The sequence below is a fragment of the Colletotrichum acutatum genome, assembly GCF_030867785.1.
Source record: "Colletotrichum acutatum strain CBS 112980 chromosome Unknown BDZ83scaffold_61, whole genome shotgun sequence".
Taxonomy (NCBI): domain Eukaryota; kingdom Fungi; phylum Ascomycota; class Sordariomycetes; order Glomerellales; family Glomerellaceae; genus Colletotrichum; species Colletotrichum acutatum.
Genome location: NW_026849055.1, coordinates 54,792 through 71,805, shown reverse-complemented (window position 1 = coordinate 71,805; position 17,014 = coordinate 54,792). Strand labels below are relative to the sequence as shown.

The following is a 17,014-nucleotide window of genomic DNA, read 5'->3' as shown; positions in this document are numbered from 1 at the left end:
AACTGGGGCGCCATTGGATTCGGGTCCCCCATTTCTCATGTGCTTCGGGCACAACCGGAACCGGGTCACATCCCACCCGCTCGGCAATCTTGGCGTCGATTTACACGCGTACACCTTACCTCAACAGGCTTGTGAAGAAGAACACCAAAAGAATGATTGGATATGTGTTCGGTCCATGAGCCGGAGATATTGCTAAATGAGAGTAGAAATGGCAAATGACTTGAATGACATTAATATACTGCTAAAAAGGAACTCATCCATTGATCCTACCAAGAAACGACAACGTCCATACCAATGGTATCCCACCAGCTCTGGTGTATCATAGAGACTGGCGTGGGGGCAGGTATAACCTGGACCTTTCCAAGCACAGTCATACATCGCAATCAGCAAATCAAGACACAAGTACCGGTCCCATGGACCATTGGCAAAGGCAGAGGCAGATACGCCGCAGGCCCGTTCAGTCTCCTACAGCTTGGATTCAGGCTTCGCCGCCGCCGCCGCCGCCGCAGGCTCTCCAGCCCTCTCAAGGATCCAATCCCCAACATCCTTGAAGAACTCGTCCTTGCACAAATCCGCGTGCAGCTGGTGATACGCCCCCTCGTACGGCTTATGGTGCCCGTCCTCGATCGTCGTTTGCGCGCCGAACCACTTCTTGCTAGCGTTGAAGCACGTCGTCTTGTCCTCGGTGCCGTGACCCAGCCAGAGACTCTTGACGTTGCCGCTCAGCGTCAGCTTGTTCTGCGCAAGCTGGTCCGTCCGCTCCAGCATGCCCGCCAGTCCCTCGAGCGTGCCCGTGTTGTGCATGAGGTCGTCGTCGCGGATGCTCTGTTGCGCCGATTTATCGCGCGTAAGGTGCTCGGCGGGGATCTCGTTGACGAGCTGCTGCTTGGGCAGGACCTTACTCGCGAGCTTGCCGAAGAAGACCTTCAAGAAGCTCGGCTCCTCGCCGGGCGTAAAGGCGATGAAGGGGCTCTCGAGGAGCCAGCCGCGCACCTGGCCGACGAGGTCGTGGTACTGCGGGTCGCTGGCCAGCGCGAGAACCTGGCCGCCGCCCATGGAGTGGCCCATGACGAAGAGCGGCGCGTCCGGCGGGGACGCCGGGATCTTGGATTTGATAAAGGCGGCCACGTCGGCGAGGACGCGCGACGTCGGGCCCGTGAGGCCCCGATCGGACTTGGTCGCGGCGCTGCGGCCCCATCCGCGCTGGTCCCAGCTAAAGACCTGGATGCCGCGGCCGGCGAGGTTGGGGAAGAGCTCGTCGTACCGTCCCACGTGGTCGCTGAAGCCGTGTACGAAGACCAGCTTGGCCTTGATGGGACCCTCGGGCTGATGGTACAGCGTCAGCATGCCCGGGTGTTTATTCATCATGGGATGCATTGAGGGAGTGAGTTGAGTGAATGTGACGAGTCTACACTTACCGTCCATGTTGTGCTGTGAAGCTTATGGCCGTCCACCTCAAAGGTGCCCTCGGTCTGCGTGGCCATGATGACGACAATGATGCTATAAGATCGGTTGACGGTTTTGACACAAGACTATATGATTGTAGATACAAATATATAGCGAAATTCTCACGATGAGCTAAGGGTTATGAGAAGCGATGAGGTGAGATGAAATTCACGTGTTATTGTTGGGGTTCGGATTCAAGACATCCAAGGTGCGTGGTGGTGGCGCTGTGGCCATGGGCCATGGGCCATGGCACTCAAAGAGCTGAGCTCCGCTTGCAGACACGGGGAGCTCGGAGCTTACTGTAAACTCCAGCTTCTCCAATGGAAGCTTCCGGTTACCGTCCGTTTCTGGCTCAGCGACACAGGTACTCGCACGCCGACCTGCCGTTTGGAACGGCGTCAACTTGAACAATGAAGAGTTCTAGACTAGACCTTTCTAGCCTGCAAGGTTTCCAGAGCCGTACTACTCTAAGATGGACAAACAAGGTAGACGAGTTCATAGTATGCATCCTGGCAACTCGAAGAGTACCTCACAGATCATGTTCATATTCTGTCTTCTGGCGATCAAACGCATTCAAAGTATTGAATTTGGAGCACTCCAGACGTCCATCAAGATCGAGCGGAGTTATTCTATGATGCTGTGTGACCGATGAATAGTTTGTAGTACACAAGACGGCAGCACGGTGTGAGCTGCGCCATAGCAGAAAGTGATTCGCCGTTGCTGCCGAACCGCTGCTTCATAGTTAAGCAGCCTTTTTGATATAAAACACAAGAAAATCACACATTTTCCCACTCAAAGCAATCCATTCTTGTCCAAAGATCAAGTGGAATACGCCTTATTACCGCCGTGCCTCCTTCTCCCTCGTCTCCTCTTGCAGCTGCTCCTCAACCTCCTCTTCACCCTCCTCCCGCTCTAGGTCAGATTCGATTTCTTCCTCTTCTGTAATATGAGCCCTGTCGCTAGAGCGAGGGTCGGGAACGTCGCCGCCGCTCATCTGCCACTCCATGAGCTTGCTAAAGGCGCTGTCCTTGTCGGCAGAAAGCTCCGTGTACTTGCCAATCTCTGCGACTCCGCCGTTGTTGGAAAGAACAATGATCAAGTCAGACCGCTTAATAGTTGACAGTCGGTGAGCAATGGAAATGGTTGTGTTTCTGCCTCTGAGAAGCGAGGTAAGGGCGGCGTTGACAAGCGTCTCGGATTCGGCGTCCAAGGCGGAAGTAGCCTCGTCAAGGATAAGAATATCGGGGTCCTTGATCAACGCTCGCGCGATGGCGATGCGCTGCTTCTGACCTCCCGACAGCTGTGAGCCTCTAGCTCCCACCTGCGTGTCCAATCCAGAGGGAAGGTCACTGATAAAGTTGCAGTTGGCCTTCCGCGCGGCCGCGATGATTTCAGCTCGGGTGGCGTTGGGCTTGCCATAGGAAATGTTGTCAGCGATCGAGCCAGAGAACAAGACAGGTTCCTGCGCAACCATGCCGATACGGCGTCGCAGTGACTTGACATTCATCTTTGAAATGTCAACGCCATTGATAGTAATAGAGCCAGAGATTGGATTGTAGAATCGTAACAGCAGGCCGGCAACGGTTGATTTACCACCCCCGGAAGGCCCCACAACACAGACATTGCTGCCCGAAGGAATCTCAAAGTTGAGATCGTTGAAAATATTGACGGCAGGTCGTGTAGGGTAGGCGAACGAAACATTGGAGAATCGAATCGGACCTTGTGCAGACTTCACCTTGAGCCCGACAGTCTGTGAGATGCCTGGCTTTCGGTCTTGCAGCTCAAAGAGGCGGCTGGCAGCACCCACTCCTTTCATCAGCTCTGAATAGAAAGACGAAAGGCCAAACAGACTAGATCCTGCAAAAGCCGTGTACATCATAAAAGATGTCAGGTCTCCTAGCGTCATGGCGCCATCGCGGACAAAGTTACCGCCGACGATAAGCATGGCAAGGATGGTCATGTTACCAGCCCAGCCCGTCGAGGCGAAGAAAGTGGCAGCGATCGTAGATTCCTTCTTACCCAGGGCGAAAATCTTCTTGACCTGGCGATTGTAGCGGCCGACTTCTTGGACCTCTCCAACAAATGCCTGGCTTGTTTTCACGTTGCCGAGGCGCTCTTCGGCAATCTTCGTCAAGGTACCAAGATTCTTCTGAATTCCCTTACTCACGTTTCTGATCGCGCGTCCGTAGAAGAAGGCTCCAACCGCAACAGGCGGCAACATGATGAGGAGAAGTCCAGTCAACTTGGGACTAAGCCAGACCATGACACAGAAACCGGCTCCTCCGCTGAAAAGAGCCCGCAAGCCATCGCTGATGTTCTGGGTGATGGACTTGCCGACGATGACGGTATCAGAACTAAGTCGCGAAATGAGATCTCCAACTCGGTTTGCGTCGAAAAACTCGGCATCCTGTACATATGTTCGCCGATAGAGGGACGATCGCAGACGGGCAACAACTCGTTCGCCAACGATACGTAGGAGAATTACGCGTCCAAAGTTGGCCATGGCTCCGACGGTCAAGATAACACCCAAGGCCGTGAAGAACTGCGGCATGGTCAAGCCGAACAGGCGCGCATCCTCAGTAGGGTCTTTGGTAGCCATATCGAGGATTCTGCCGACGGAAAACGGGATGGACATGGTGACACCAGACGAGATGACGAGGAAGATCATGGCGATTCCCAGCCACCGCAGCTCCGGCCGCGCAATCTTGATCAATCGCCAAATCTCGGAAAATCCGGCCTTGCCGCCTTGCGACTTGCCCTCCTTTGACAACTTGGCACTGAGGTTGACCTGGGCAGCCTTAGCAGCCCGCTCGCTCTTCTGGAAGTCATCAGGTTGTTCGGGGTCTCGTGAGGTGGATTCGGTCTGATTCGCGTCCTTGTCACCGCCTCGCGTAGCCGGAGTTTGCGTTGTAGGCTGGGAGTCTCGTTGCTTGGAGAATCCGTTCGAGAAATAGCGCAAGATCGCGATCGGTCCGGGCAGTTGAGGCTTTTGGGAGAGGGGAACGGGTCGATGTAGCGAAGATCGTTGGACGGCAGCGGACCGCGCTGCAGTTAATGATTGAACGGGCTTCGAGCTGAAGCTTCTAATCTGTGACAGAAGAGGATGTTGTAGTACTGGGGGTATCGTCGAGGTACTGCGCAGGCCGGGAAGGGTTGTCATCAGCGATGCCAATGTCGTCGGGCAGCTCCCGGCGCGATGCGGGAGCAACACCGCGGATCGCACTACTCCCATAGCCATGGTAGAATCAGAAGAAGAATTTATCTCATGGGAAGCGCATAGTCAGAAAGCGATGAAGAAGGGTGGACCATTATACGAAGAAGCTCGACGACGGGTTGCGCATGTATACAGTCACGACCTAGGTAGTTTTACGAAAGGACCGAAGAGATTCCGTCATCGGTTTGCGCTCGAAATTTACAGCGCTCGATGCATAGCCGTACCTGGAGGAATGCTGACAGCGGACGGGACGCTGCTGGCCGCTACCTGACCTTAGTAGGGCCCCTCGGTGATAGTCGGCCCGGGCATGTCTTTTCGCCGACCTGAATGCTCCCGTCACTCCGCAGCAGCCGAGGATCAGAAGGAACAGCACTAATAAGCAAATGGAGTATCTACGGCAGTAAAGTGATTATATGCGGTTCACCACTCACTCTGGTCAAATTGCACTATTTGACCATCATCAAGGATTCAAATCGGCTCAACTAATTGCTTGTCCTGTTTTGTTGTGATTCCTAGCTACTTGGCTTCTAACATACTATAAACACATGAGCTGGCGATTGGCCTCGACTCTTCTGATTTCCACCTCAAACCATGTTCCCAAGGATGGCCAGTGCCTAGAAGGTTGTTTTCCTGCTTCGAATTTCCGAGTACAGCTGTCGAGGTTCCGTCCCATAGTGAGCCCTCGAGTGTTCGACCAATCTTCGTAGTTGGTCGTGAGAACTAATGACGTCTGCGGCGTGCTCTTTAGTATAATACTACATGCCCCTGTTTGCCCAAAATCTCTCAATGTCGTGTCTGTGGCATAACGAGTGGACGAAGTGTCGCAGTCTGTAATGAACTGGTTATTCATGCACTGCCATTGCTTTCCTTACGCAGCATTTCTGCTACGTCTGCATCGATCCCATCGTCACCTCCAAGGTCAGGGAACTCATCTCCGTCGATTCGGCGTCTCTTCTTCGCGCCGTTTGCCGAGACAGGGATAGATTGATACTGCGAGGCAAGGGCTGACAGCATTTCGATGCCCGAAGCTGCTGGAGGCTGGAAACCCTGGCTCGATGCTGAGCGGGCACGATCCTCTTCTGCGAGGTGAGGAACAGACGGCTCGTCGTGGACAGGGGGAGGGGTGAGCGCTTCCACAGACGGCGGTGTGAAGGCCTCCACGGGGGGAGGTGTGAGCGCCTCAACTTCGGGTCTCTCAGGCTCAGGGGTCTTGGATGCTCCGTTGCCAGGGGATTGCGAAGCCTCGTGAGTCGGCAGTCCACGCATAATGGCTTGCTCAATCTCACGTCTCTTCTCCTCCGTCTCCGCCTTACGGGACATCAGGTCGGCATGCTGTCTCTCGTCGTTCGCAAGTGCCTCCTGACTTGCGCTGAGCATCTTCTCCAACTCGCCAATGAGACCCTTTCGGGCCTTGACGCATTCTGCGACAGCGCCCTCAGCACTTGCCAAACTCTTCAAGAGACCGTTAAGTCTTGCCGCGTAGACGGGAGCCGATGGGACGGGTGTCGAGGGGTCGGTAACCTTTTCGAAATCCTGGTTGGCGGTGCTCACAGCCGTCTTAGTGGGCAGGTTGAGCTTTGATACATTGGTGTAGGAAGTGACGAGCGGAGTGAGCTCTGCTGGAACGGAAGGACCACCACCGCCAATTCCGGGACTAGCGAAGTTTGCCTTGGCAGTTCCGCGAGCCTTATCGAGTTCTGAAGCATCATCAGTACATGTTGATGTCGTGTGTGGGGGACATATTTACCATCAATGCCGCGTTCGATGGCCTGTTGAACCGGCGGCTCGAAGATGAAGCGGTCTTTCCAGACGTCAATGACCCTTCTGAGCTTGTTCTGAATCTCAGCCGGCGCTCCCTTGTAGGCCAAAGCCGTCGCCTCAGCGATGACAGGAGAAAAGGCAACAAGGAAGTCGTCCTTGTGTCGAGCCTTTGATTGCTGGGTGACCTCTGTGGATGTGTAAGAATCATTCATGTTATATATAGATGAGTCCTCGTCAGAAGGACAAGGATTTTGTAATGCTTCAAGGCTCTTACCATTTGCAAGATAGACCAGGCTCAGTCTCTTGGTGCTTGATGAGTCTCGAAGACGCTGCATCCATAGTGCAACTGTGCGATCTGCATGTCTCCTGTGAAGAGGCCAAAGTCAGTTTGCACTGAAGTGAGGAAGGTATGGGTATCAGGACTCATCGGCTTGGCTTACTTATGGAACATGATCCATTGTGCAGCAGTTGCAATACTGTCATGGCTCTCATTCAGCGCCGATAGCTTTGCCAGCACGGCATCGTCATTGTACGCCATTTTAGGATGGATGCTGTAGATATGTAGAAAATGGTCTCTGCGACGGTGCTTGCAGTGGGAAGGTGCCCAATTGCTTTACTTGAAGCAAACACTGTCTGAGGACGGATGTGTTTCCTTGCTCTTTTCTTTGATAGAAAAGCAAACCCCAGCTGAAATTGAATTTTGGGTAGGTATGGTTGATGTGAAGATGACTTAAAGAACTTCTGTCGAAGTAAAAAAAAAAGCCCCTCCGAAATGTACTGTTTGAAAAAGTTTCAAACGATATTAGACCAGCGAGGTGGTGAGGTAGGCAAAGAAGGCAAGGTAGGCGACAGAGTGAAAGGAAGTAGCGAAAGAGTGGGTGGGACAGAGTGTGGGAAGGAAAGACAGGAAGGTATTCAATCAGTCAGTCAATGGAATCTCTAGGCCTGAAATCCTAGTAGCAAACACTTGACCTCCCAAAGCTGCTTCCGTAAAGCGTCCAGATCAATGCATCAGGCAGCCCTCCTGCACAGATGGCCAAACAGTGAGACAGATGAATTGGAGACCCAGAAATACGATACTTCTGGTCTGTGAGATGAAATGGTGGACTTTGCTGGCGACGAGAGAGATGGCGATATGGGAGTCAGTTCACGGAGGTCAACCAGAATCAAAACAATGCTGATGGCTCAGGCGTGGTCGCTCATGCTCTCTCAATAGTAATGCATTAAGTAGAGATTCACCTTCCAGTATCCAGTATATGTATGTATCCACAGGATTTCCTCTCCAGAATCCCCAGCCACAGGGGGGCTGCTCGGACCACATGGGTGACACTTCAAAAGAGGCGCATTCAACTAACCGATGGGGACAGCTTCAAAGTGGATACCTGTTACTACACACTGCACACGGCAAGCACCGCAAGACATCCCATCCAAGGTAGCCTCCTGTTGTCCCTATCACATATCAAAGGTACCTTACATTCCATACTTCGCCTCAACTTGATTCTGCAAGCCTACAGCCGCGATTGCATTCAAGCGCTTCCAGGCAGAAAACTCCGTTATTGACAACAACGTTGTACAGCTTTATTTCTAGGCGGAATTCTATCCCGATCGGTACTTTGGCATCTGATCCCCAGTAGCCACGTCGACAACCTGTCCATCTTTCCTATTCTTCAACAACCCATAAACCAGACATCAAAATGGCCGACAGATTCCCTTCGCTAGAGGATTTCGATTCGGGTGGTAGGTACTTTCGGCGTAAATGTGCTTCCTCAGGCTGACAGATCGCGCCCAGCCCAAACCGACATCAAGGACACCGGCGCCGAACCATCTACCGACGATTTTCTTGCCCGCGAGAAGGCGCTCCTTGGTGACGATGCCGATCAGTTTGCTACCGGCGATGATGCCATCGCCTTTGGAGCGGGCGACGATGATCTCCTTGGAGGTGGGGGTAGCGGAAACGTCATCAGCGAGGAGTCGACATTCGAGTCGCAATTCCCAGACCTTGCCCAGAACGAGGTTCGTCATACCGCAGTTTCGCCCCACGAACTGTCTAACAGATGAATACACAGGCCGTCACTGGCGACATTCCCGGCGCTGGTATCACGGCTGCTCCTAGCGTAAACTACAACTCTGGCTACAACGCCTTCGTCGAGGAGGAAGAGGAGCCCGCGGTCATCCGTGAGTGGCGCGAGAAGAGAGATGCGCAGAACGAGAAGCGGGCACAGCAATTCGCCCAGCAGCGCGAGGAGACGATTAAGGAAGCCAGAGAGAATATTGACGATTTCTACAACAACTACAACGCTAAGAAGGAGAAGGGTATCGCCCAGACGCAAAAGGACGCTGAGAAGTTCCTTGCCAGCCGTGAGGATACTGTCTCCGGCGGCACGAGCTGGGAGAGAATCGCGAAGCTGGTCGATGTCAGTGGCAAGGGCTCCAAGGGTGGCGCCTCCGGCTCCGGTAAGGAGCGCTTCCGCGAGCTCCTCATCAGTCTGAAGAAGGATGAGAAGGCACCTGGAGCCAGCGGCTACTAGGTGCTGCGAACAAAAGATGAATGAGAGGGGCGGCTGTCGCTTTCCAAGAGGATTGGGTGATGTTCGAGCACTAGACTTTGACGTTACTTGCGGTGCCGATGCGCATGTGTATTCTAGATGACCTTTTCTGCCTAATGAATGGAGCGGGAAAAGGTTGGCCATTTGATTATTTTGACAGGCATAGTCAAAAAAGAGAACTCCCACGATCGACGTCATTACGTTTCTCGGGTTTGTCAACATGTCACTAAGGAAGAATGGCCTAGTGAAGTCCATTTGGTCTATTGGTCGCCCTACGAATCATACAGTCCGGTCCCGAGCCTCTCGCTACCGGGTGGTATCCATCGCGAGCAGCGTCTATTCCTTGCCGAAGTAAGTGTTGTAGCCGAGGACCTTGCGGCCCATGCCGTAGAAGGAGACTGCTGAATGTGAGTCTTCGTCCTAATGAGATTCCGAGCAAGTAGCAAACATACCACCGAGAGATCCCCACAGAAGGGTAACGTAGGGGATCATGTACCAGCGGGAGCGAGGGTTCTGCGATTATCGTGTCAGCATCCGTCCGTCGGCGCTGGCGCCAATTGCGCAGATGCAGAGTCAATTCGACATACAATCTTCCACACACGGGTGTGATCCTTGTAGGCGGCCTGGTAGAACTTCTGGAGGTCGGGGACCTTGTTCTTCGCGTCGACGATACTGTGAGGACGTCAGAAATGCCCTCGTATGATAATTGTTCTCGACTTCGACGTGGACAGCGATTGACGGCGACAGCGCTCCGTCGACCGCCGGCCGGTCCCTTGTCGTCTAAAAAGGCACGTACCCCATTTTGATCGATTCAATTGCGATTGGCTTCGGATTTGTGGTGGTTTACAGCTTCAAAGGCTTTCACGTATGTCGGCTTTGAAGGACGGACGGAGCAATCAGGAAGATGGGCTCATGCCTTGCGTGGGCCGAAAGGCCCCCGACTGACTCAGCAGGACCCGCTTTCCAGGTACAGGCCGACGAATGGCGCTGAGCTCAATTCGGTTGACGGATGGATCTTGCCTGGGGAGCTTTTTGGCCCAAATCTGAATTTCCTCCAAGATTGCCATTGCTAGAATCCTCCTGCCGATTCAGCCTCGCGATGCAGCCCGCCACCGAACCTTAGCTTTTGTTCAATGTGCCGGCTGCTATGCTTAATGCCCCGTCTCGACGCAATTGTGCTTTGCTGGTTCTTCAAGCGGGGCAATGCAATTGGCCTCGCAATGCCTCTGTCACTTGAATAGAGCAGCATGCCTCAGCCGGCGGCAATCACATCAAGGACTCGGCGCGATTCGACGAACAGCCCCGGCGTTACCGAGATATTCACGCAAGAGCTTCACTACCTCCGACTCCTTGTCGCGCGCTCCCAGCCTTGACCCGCGCGTATCCAGTCTTCCAAGATGTAGCCCAACTTTACTGCAGCCAGCCGTCAACGTTCGCGACTTGAGCAGTACGACCACCCACACGGACAATCCGCTGAAACCTTCAGACAGTCTGCCTCTTGGATTGAGACCAGCCCTTCTTCAACCTCGAGCCATTCGAGGTTGTCTCATCCAACGAGAACCTGGTACCGGCACCGACATCGATCCAGGAGGAGACATCTGGCTTTCCGCTAAATCCAATGTTGAACTCGACGGAATACCGGAGAACGAGAATGACCCTTCACTCTGGGTCAGCGTACTTATTGCTGCAAAGAAAGAGCAGGGGAGAGACGGTGTTCTTGCTGTTTGGGAGGCTGTGAAACGGCGCAAGTCATGGAGGGACGTGACGAGCGAAGAAGCAAAATCATTTTGGAGCATCATTCTGGAAAACTTCCTCCACGATGAGGACAAGCTCAAGGACGTTGCGTTATTTGCAGAGCGTCTTCTTCATGATAACTCTACCAAATGGCCTTCGTTATACCTGACGACAGTCTCGCACTGTCTCCGCAAGGGCCAGTACCGGCGAGCACTGCAGTGGCACATGCGTCTGATGCCGAACTTCGACCCCGGACAGGAGGCCTTCGGTGCCTTATTACGAGAATTCGCGGCGACAAGCGAAGCCGACATGCAACAGATATTGCAAGCTCTTTATCTTACAGCCATGCACCGCGGGTTGTACAATGAGATCATCCCCCTCCTCTACGAAAGCGGCCTCTCTCAACAATGCGCCAGTTGGCGTTATGTCTTCATACATCACGACGATCTACCCCCGCCGAATACCGAGTCACAGCCCTATCTGAGGTTCCTTGCCCGCTACTATCCGACTATTACCCTCGAACTGGAGGAACAGGTCGTCATTGGCTTGAATTCCAAGGCCTACTGGGACGCCCAGGACGATTCATTATGGGATGCCATTCATGACACACATGGCGACGAGAGTGAGCCTCCAGCAAGACAGCACAGTGATAAACTCGGAGCGCGGTGGTTTGCAAGCTCTTGGGTGCCTCTTGACTTTGCAATTCATGCTGTCCACGCCCTTGGGGTGCACCACATCGGCCCTCTGTCACTTCAGTCAATTGCCTTGCGCGAACCGACGGCCAAAGGGGTCCTGGCCCGGATCGAACAGCTACGGACAGTCAATATTGGCATTGGGCATTCAGCCTATGCATGGGTGCTCAAACGATTTGCCGAGAACAATGAGGACGAACTGCTCGCGGAACTGCTGCATACCGACATACACCCAGACGTCTTCGACGACCCCGCGATGCTTGCCAGCATACGTGAAAAGGCCTTTGATGAGGGAGACTGGAAAACACACCGGCTGTTGCTGTCCGTCCAGCCCGCAATGGTGGAAGACTCGGTTGACTCCATGTCAAACATCTTGTTGCACCATTTCGTCGACGAAGGGAGGTTCAAACAAGCTTTGGCTTTGCTGGATGAAATGAGAACGATGGACATCGAGGTCCACGCATCAACGACACAGCACATCTGTGCGAGTCTTCTCGACCCCTTACCGTGGAACCCAAAGACGACCACAGTCAATCAGGAGGCGTTTTCCACAGCCATTGCCTTTCTTACACGCCTGACTCTGTTACAGAAGCCTCTACATTCGCGATACTGGCAGAAGGTACTCTTCGGACTTGGCAAATTCGGCCGCTTCGACGTGTTGGAGGACATCAGCCTTGGCTTATTGGACACGTACCGGCATCTCTGTATCTCCAATGCAGGACTACTTCCAGTCCATCCTCTGGATACACCGCTGCTGGGTGTGGAGAGCTCTGCTAGAGATATTTTTGTTCCGACAGACTTGCCCATAACCCATGAGCAGCACCCGATGCGCCGAATCTTTGATAACCCTGCTCTGCACGCCGCCATTGTTCGTTGGGGATTCAAGGCCGGCGGGTCGCGATGCCTCGATCATGCGGGGGACACCCCCTCGAAAACACAGGCCGCAAGCGGCGGGTTCTCTCTCGCCCGGGGTGTGCGATTGCTCGCGGTACTGAATGAGCGAGGCATTCCCTTTCGAACGTCTGTTGTCCAGGAGGAGGTCGTCAAGCGCTTGGCCCGGACGTACCTAGGCCAAGCCAACAGCGCACCTAGGGTGCAAGCGGGATTGCCCCCGCTGAACAGCATTCGGGAGCTATTCAACAAGGCGGCTGGGCGTAGGCTTTTGCCAGAGGTTGCAGAATTACGAGACCTCATGATGGAGGCACGGGGGAGGCAAAGGAGAGGGCGATGACTGCTGCCGCGGCGAGAGCAGCCCCCTCCTGTAACATCATGTATTAAATAACACTCATACCCAACACACAGCGACGCTGGATGGGTTTGATCATCGTTGCAGGTCGATGATGGATCCCATAATCGCTAGACATTGTTCTAAAATAAGAAAATTCATACATTTAGTTTACACCAACTTCTTCGTCTCTTCATTGAAGCGCCCATTCGGATTTCTTCACTCGTCGTCGCCGCCTCCGCGTTTCTTGGGCTTGATGACCAACAGGATGATCATGCCCGCTATGATGAGGAGGAGAAGCAGGATAATCTTGCGCTTGGTCGTCTTCTTCTGGTACGTGTCGGCGATGACGAGCTCTTTCTCGGCCCCCTTGACGTCGGTGGTCATCCGCTCAACGTTGTAGTCTATCCTGTCCAGCATGGTGCCCTGGTCAATGACCATGTTCTGCAGGTCGCGGAATATGTCGGCGAGCTCGATGATGCCCTGCGCAATGTCCTCGATTTCGCGCTCGCGTTGGATAATGGCCGCGTCGTTGGACTGCAGGAGCTTTTGCTGCGTCGCTTGGAGCGTCGACTGTGAGAAGGACCTGTCGGCGTCCGACTCGACCATGGACGGGTCGAGGTATGAGTTGGAGGGTTGAGGTGTTGATCCCCTTTCGCCAGGCACGCCTACGCCGCCGGCACCGAGACCGCTCATCCCGCGCAGTTCTACACACATTGTTAGCATATCGTTTTCTCCCTCCATAGACCGCGGTACTGACTTTTCAAGTATGCGCTCTGCTTCTTTCTGAACAGCGCGCTTGCTTCCTGCACCCGTGAAGCTAGGGATATCTGGATATTCTTCGCCATGGTCTCCTCGGCGCTAGTAATCGTTCCGGAATGCTTCGAGTCCCTCACCATCTGCTCAACCCGCTGGATACAACCATGGCAGTCGTGGAACCCCTTTGTGATCTGCTGCGTGAGCCTCTCAATATCCCGCTCCTCGGCCTTTTTCGCATCCTCATCGTTGAACCCCGGCAGTACGTGTTTCTGGTGCAGGCGCTCGAGGGCCTGGCTCCTGGTAGCTATATCGGCGAGCAGGTCGGTAATCTCGTCGGATATGTCGGCCCAGCGTGGGGGCAGGAGGTCCATCTCTATGACGGCGTCGCCATCGTCTTCGAAGGCACCGGCCGAGAGGAGACCGCGCGTGTCGTCGTTGCCGCTGGCATAGCTGGTGTTCCCCGGGAAGACATCGCCGAAACCATTCCCACCGGCCGCGCTACCGCTGTATTTTGTCCGTTTTGTCGGGTGGTGCGCGTACGACTGCCGATAGGAAATATAGCTGTAGGTCGGAATGCGTTGTCAGCAAAGGAACAATTGAGCTTGGTTGCCACCTAGCTAACTGCGGGCACAGCAGCCCAGGTGAAGACGATGCGGGTATTGAGAGGGTGAACAAGGGCCACTAGACGTACAGATTCGTGCGGTCTCGCCACATAGCGGACGCCAGAGTAGGCCGCGATGGCGCTGCTCAGCCTGGTGTCCTTTGTCGCTCGCTGCGCGGGCCGCTCAGGGTCGCCGTCATGAACGAGAGATCGCAATTACGGAACAGGACACCATTGGCGTTGGGCGAACACAAAGTAGCGGCGATGTGGATGGTGTGCGGTCGAGGGAGTCTTTTAGGATATGTACGTCAGATTGGATGATTTAGTTATGCCAAGGGCGGAATCGGTTTAGCTGTCTAATACCCGTAAAGATGCCAGCGCCGGCCGGCTTTCAGCTTCAGGTCGCACTGATTAGTTAGCGGAAAGCGATATGTGGTTGATTTGGGAGATAGCCAGGTCGAGTCCTCAACACAAGACAAGCACGGATACGTAGGGAAGCCCTTGGATCACGAGTCGAGGTGATAGGATGAAAAAGTAAAGTGAGGTGAAGTACGTGGTGGTGGTGGTGGTGTTGGTTGATTATTCCGCCCTGTGTAGAAACGCGCCGACAAGCTTGCATTAACTTGCTGATGAATTGGACAGGTATCGCATGCCAGGATGGGAGCCTTTGGGAATGGGGACGGATTGCGTCAGGTCCACGGGTCTTATTCGGTCGTCTGCGGATTGAGCCGCGTGTGGGCCGCGCCAAATCACAATGGCTCCGTACCTACCGTCGAGGCAGCCTGCCTCTAATAAGAGGGACTCTGTAAGGCACCTTTAGGTACCTTGAGCTGGCGACGCGGCACTGCTCGACGTCAACTGGTGTGTTGTTCTTTATGCATCCGCTGCTTCGGGATGGCTTATGTCAGCTTTTTCTTCTACTCTGTACTCAATTCAGGTGCAGAATGGAATGGATGGGAAATAGGAACAAGTGGGCCAGCCAGTGGGTGCGACGGGACGCTGGACACCTGGCACCTTCCAGACCGTCCATCCAATCCGTCATCCTTTCATTTAGGGGCCTTCTCTAGGTACTCCGTAAGGTACCTTTGGGTGACACCGCCAAGTACACAGCGACCCCTGGCACCATTGGCCCATCAGGCTGGGAGACGCGGTGCCTTGACACGCTGAGAGATGAAGCTCCCGCCCTGGACGACGCCCGCTGCCCAGCGGTTAAGGCAACCTATGGCTGTCAGCCACAGACCGAGCAGGCGGCCCGTCAGCTTCGTCCTTTCGACGCCCGCGGCCCCCCTATCGCCCGACGTTCTCCCCCCGTCTGCCCCATCTCTCCCCACGAGCTGCACACTACAGAAAAGCTCGACCCCCCAAAGGCATCCAGTAGCATCTAATCTGGCCAAGGCTTGCGAACACTTTCGTGAACATCTTCCAACTCCATACCATACCCTACGGCCCCATTCGACGTAGACCACTTCCAGAACCAGTCCCGTATTCTCACAACAAACAATCGTCAACATTCGCCATGGTCAGTTGCCCAAATCCGAGCTCCGTCCTCTATCCCGCCTTTATGTTACCTCTCGTGAGGTAACCCCGCGACTGAGGGGCTACCAACGCTATTTTCGGCGAGCCGAACTGACACGGCTACCTTCAATCTAGGCTGACTCCCTCACCGAAGAGCAAGTTTCCGAGTTCAAGGAGGCCTTCTCCCTCTTTGTAAGTCACTCCAAATCCGCCCCGGACGTCTTCCCATCTCCTCGAAAGGTGTTTTTGAATGTTAGCTGACCCATTCATACAGGACAAGGACGGCGATGGTTAGTACCTGGTCCCCCCCCCCCCTTTCCCTTTCTCTCGACCCCGCGCCCGTACAATTTCGACTCTCGCGACCGCTACGATACGAGATCAGCATTGAGAAATCGTCGAGACTTGATCATGCGGATTTCAGGGCACGGAGCTAAACGATGCGGACAGGACAAATCACAACCAAGGAGCTCGGCACCGTCATGCGCTCCCTGGGGCAGAACCCCTCCGAGTCGGAGCTCCAGGACATGATCAACGAAGTTGACGCCGACAACAACGGAACGATCGACTTCCCTGGTAAGTCTACACGATAACCACTGGCAATCATACACACAAAATCGGCTCGCTGACGAATAACCTGGCAGAGTTCCTCACCATGATGGCCCGCAAGATGAAGGACACCGACTCCGAGGAGGAGATTCGTGAAGCCTTCAAGGTGAGAATAGCTGGCGCAACGCGCATGTAGATAGTGCTGACCAGAGACAGGTCTTTGACCGCGATAACAACGGCTTCATCTCCGCCGCCGAGCTTCGCCACGTCATGACTTCAATCGGCGAGAAGCTCACCGATGATGAGGTCGATGAGATGATTCGCGAGGCTGACCAGGACGGTGACGGACGTATTGACTGTAAGAAGACATTCTCGTTCCCCCGCTACTCGTTGCTCCCGTTGCTAACAAGCATCCCCAGACAACGAGTTCGTCCAACTCATGATGCAGAAGTAAGGCGTCAACTTGGTCGAGCGGCTGTAGTTCGAACCCATCTACGGTGACATTGGCCGCGCAGCATTTGTTTCTTGCGAGGAACGACACGAACAGGTTTCAAAGGGTCAGGCTGGTCAGAAGGTATCCTTTTAGACCGTGGGAGTTGGCATACGAGAATAACCAGCGAAAGGACGAGTTTGACATTCGGACGTTTGAGGGGGCTCTGTGCATTCGTCTCGCTGCCAGCACGCTTGCCTGTTTCATTCCCGTTCTATCACGATGCTTATTTAACGAACACACTCTCCTACACCTACACCGACACAGACACAAGACTTATTTTGAATGATACGGGAGTTACGCTTAGAAGGGGGACTCCTCCAGGGCGGCGAATGCAAAAGTCAATCAACCCGGCGATTTCATCAATTGTAACTGCGAAGCTTGACGTTATTTGTGATCTGGTGCAAGGCACGTGTATGTTGTCAAGGCTTCTCTACGACGCACATCACATGCTGAAATAAGACGCTGATGATTATGATGACCAC

The 17,014-nt window shown here is 54.1% G+C and overlaps 8 protein-coding genes across 8 annotated transcripts; 3 read left to right on the top strand and 5 right to left on the bottom strand.

The window, feature by feature from the left end:
* Nucleotides 1–465: 465 nt before the first annotated feature.
* Nucleotides 466–1,484, bottom strand: BDZ83DRAFT_580184 (alpha/beta hydrolase; the record flags this gene model as incomplete). The annotated part of the gene is made up of 2 exons (XM_060505323.1): nucleotides 466–1,326; nucleotides 1,419–1,484. 2 exons carry the CDS (start codon nucleotides 1,482–1,484, stop codon nucleotides 466–468), a joined length of 927 nt encoding a protein of 308 aa, XP_060363778.1.
* A 698-nt stretch (nucleotides 1,485–2,182) lies between these two features.
* On the bottom strand, nucleotides 2,183–4,877 carry BDZ83DRAFT_382922 (ABC transporter). Its single transcript, XM_060502720.1, has one exon. The coding sequence runs from the start codon at nucleotides 4,682–4,684 to the stop codon at nucleotides 2,285–2,287; it is 2,400 nt and encodes a 799-aa protein (XP_060363777.1). The 5' UTR covers nucleotides 4,685–4,877; the 3' UTR covers nucleotides 2,183–2,284.
* A 559-nt stretch (nucleotides 4,878–5,436) lies between these two features.
* BDZ83DRAFT_382897 (RNA polymerase II-binding domain-containing protein) lies at nucleotides 5,437–7,195 on the bottom strand. The gene is made up of 4 exons (XM_060502719.1): nucleotides 6,862–7,195; nucleotides 6,696–6,787; nucleotides 6,408–6,608; nucleotides 5,437–6,357 (listed from the first exon to the last, which is right to left on the bottom strand). The coding sequence occupies exons 1-4, from the start codon at nucleotides 6,957–6,959 to the stop codon at nucleotides 5,507–5,509; spliced, it is 1,242 nt and encodes a 413-aa protein (XP_060363776.1). The 5' UTR covers nucleotides 6,960–7,195; the 3' UTR covers nucleotides 5,437–5,506.
* Nucleotides 7,196–8,115: 920 nt separating this feature from the next.
* Nucleotides 8,116–8,949, top strand: BDZ83DRAFT_720438 (clathrin light chain; the record flags this gene model as incomplete). The annotated part of the gene is made up of 3 exons (XM_060512272.1): nucleotides 8,116–8,158; nucleotides 8,211–8,434; nucleotides 8,488–8,949. 3 exons carry the CDS (start codon nucleotides 8,116–8,118, stop codon nucleotides 8,947–8,949), a joined length of 729 nt encoding a protein of 242 aa, XP_060363775.1.
* A 354-nt stretch (nucleotides 8,950–9,303) lies between these two features.
* Nucleotides 9,304–9,768, bottom strand: BDZ83DRAFT_753227 (uncharacterized protein; the record flags this gene model as incomplete). Its single annotated transcript, XM_060514331.1, has 4 exons — nucleotides 9,304–9,365; nucleotides 9,420–9,480; nucleotides 9,555–9,639; nucleotides 9,764–9,768. The coding sequence occupies 4 exons, from the start codon at nucleotides 9,766–9,768 to the stop codon at nucleotides 9,304–9,306; spliced, it is 213 nt and encodes a 70-aa protein (XP_060363774.1).
* A 235-nt stretch (nucleotides 9,769–10,003) lies between these two features.
* Nucleotides 10,004–12,728, top strand: BDZ83DRAFT_625417 (pentatricopeptide repeat domain-containing protein). The gene has a single exon (XM_060508493.1). The coding sequence runs from the start codon at nucleotides 10,171–10,173 to the stop codon at nucleotides 12,622–12,624; it is 2,454 nt and encodes an 817-aa protein (XP_060363773.1). The 5' UTR covers nucleotides 10,004–10,170; the 3' UTR covers nucleotides 12,625–12,728.
* A 2-nt stretch (nucleotides 12,729–12,730) lies between these two features.
* Nucleotides 12,731–14,242, bottom strand: BDZ83DRAFT_382812 (SNARE domain-containing protein). The gene is made up of 3 exons (XM_060502718.1): nucleotides 14,069–14,242; nucleotides 13,379–13,938; nucleotides 12,731–13,325 (listed from the first exon to the last, which is right to left on the bottom strand). The coding sequence occupies exons 1-3, from the start codon at nucleotides 14,089–14,091 to the stop codon at nucleotides 12,838–12,840; spliced, it is 1,071 nt and encodes a 356-aa protein (XP_060363772.1). The 5' UTR covers nucleotides 14,092–14,242; the 3' UTR covers nucleotides 12,731–12,837.
* A 1,252-nt stretch (nucleotides 14,243–15,494) lies between these two features.
* BDZ83DRAFT_753224 (calmodulin) lies at nucleotides 15,495–16,493 on the top strand (the record flags this gene model as incomplete). The annotated part of the gene is made up of 7 exons (XM_060514330.1): nucleotides 15,495–15,551; nucleotides 15,629–15,685; nucleotides 15,768–15,783; nucleotides 15,941–16,066; nucleotides 16,135–16,205; nucleotides 16,256–16,397; nucleotides 16,459–16,493. 7 exons carry the CDS (start codon nucleotides 15,495–15,497, stop codon nucleotides 16,491–16,493), a joined length of 504 nt encoding a protein of 167 aa, XP_060363771.1.
* Between the last annotated feature and the right edge of the window lie 521 nt (nucleotides 16,494–17,014).

Excerpts from the sequence above, each read along its gene's own strand:
- BDZ83DRAFT_382897 (XM_060502719.1), bottom strand. The coding sequence starts at position 6,959 with ATGGCGTACAATGACGATGCCGTGCTGGCAAAGCTATCGGCGCTGAAT. Across the intron at positions 6,788-6,861 it reads CAATGGATCATGTTCCATAA|GAGACATGCAGATCGCACAG; the intron begins GTAAGCCAAGCC and ends GCCTCTTCACAG. Across the intron at positions 6,609-6,695 it reads CCTGGTCTATCTTGCAAATG|AGGTCACCCAGCAATCAAAG; the intron begins GTAAGAGCCTTG and ends ACACATCCACAG.
- BDZ83DRAFT_382812 (XM_060502718.1), bottom strand. The coding sequence starts at position 14,091 with ATGTGGCGAGACCGCACGAATCT. Across the intron at positions 13,939-14,068 it reads TGGCGAGACCGCACGAATCT|CTATATTTCCTATCGGCAGT; the intron begins GTACGTCTAGTG and ends TCCGACCTACAG. Across the intron at positions 13,326-13,378 it reads GCAGAGCGCATACTTGAAAA|AACTGCGCGGGATGAGCGGT; the intron begins GTCAGTACCGCG and ends CAATGTGTGTAG.
- BDZ83DRAFT_625417 (XM_060508493.1), top strand. The coding sequence starts at position 10,171 with ATGCAATTGGCCTCGCAATGCCTCTGTCACTTGAATAGAGCAGCATGC.
- BDZ83DRAFT_382922 (XM_060502720.1), bottom strand. The coding sequence starts at position 4,684 with ATGGCTATGGGAGTAGTGCGATCCGCGGTGTTGCTCCCGCATCGCGCC.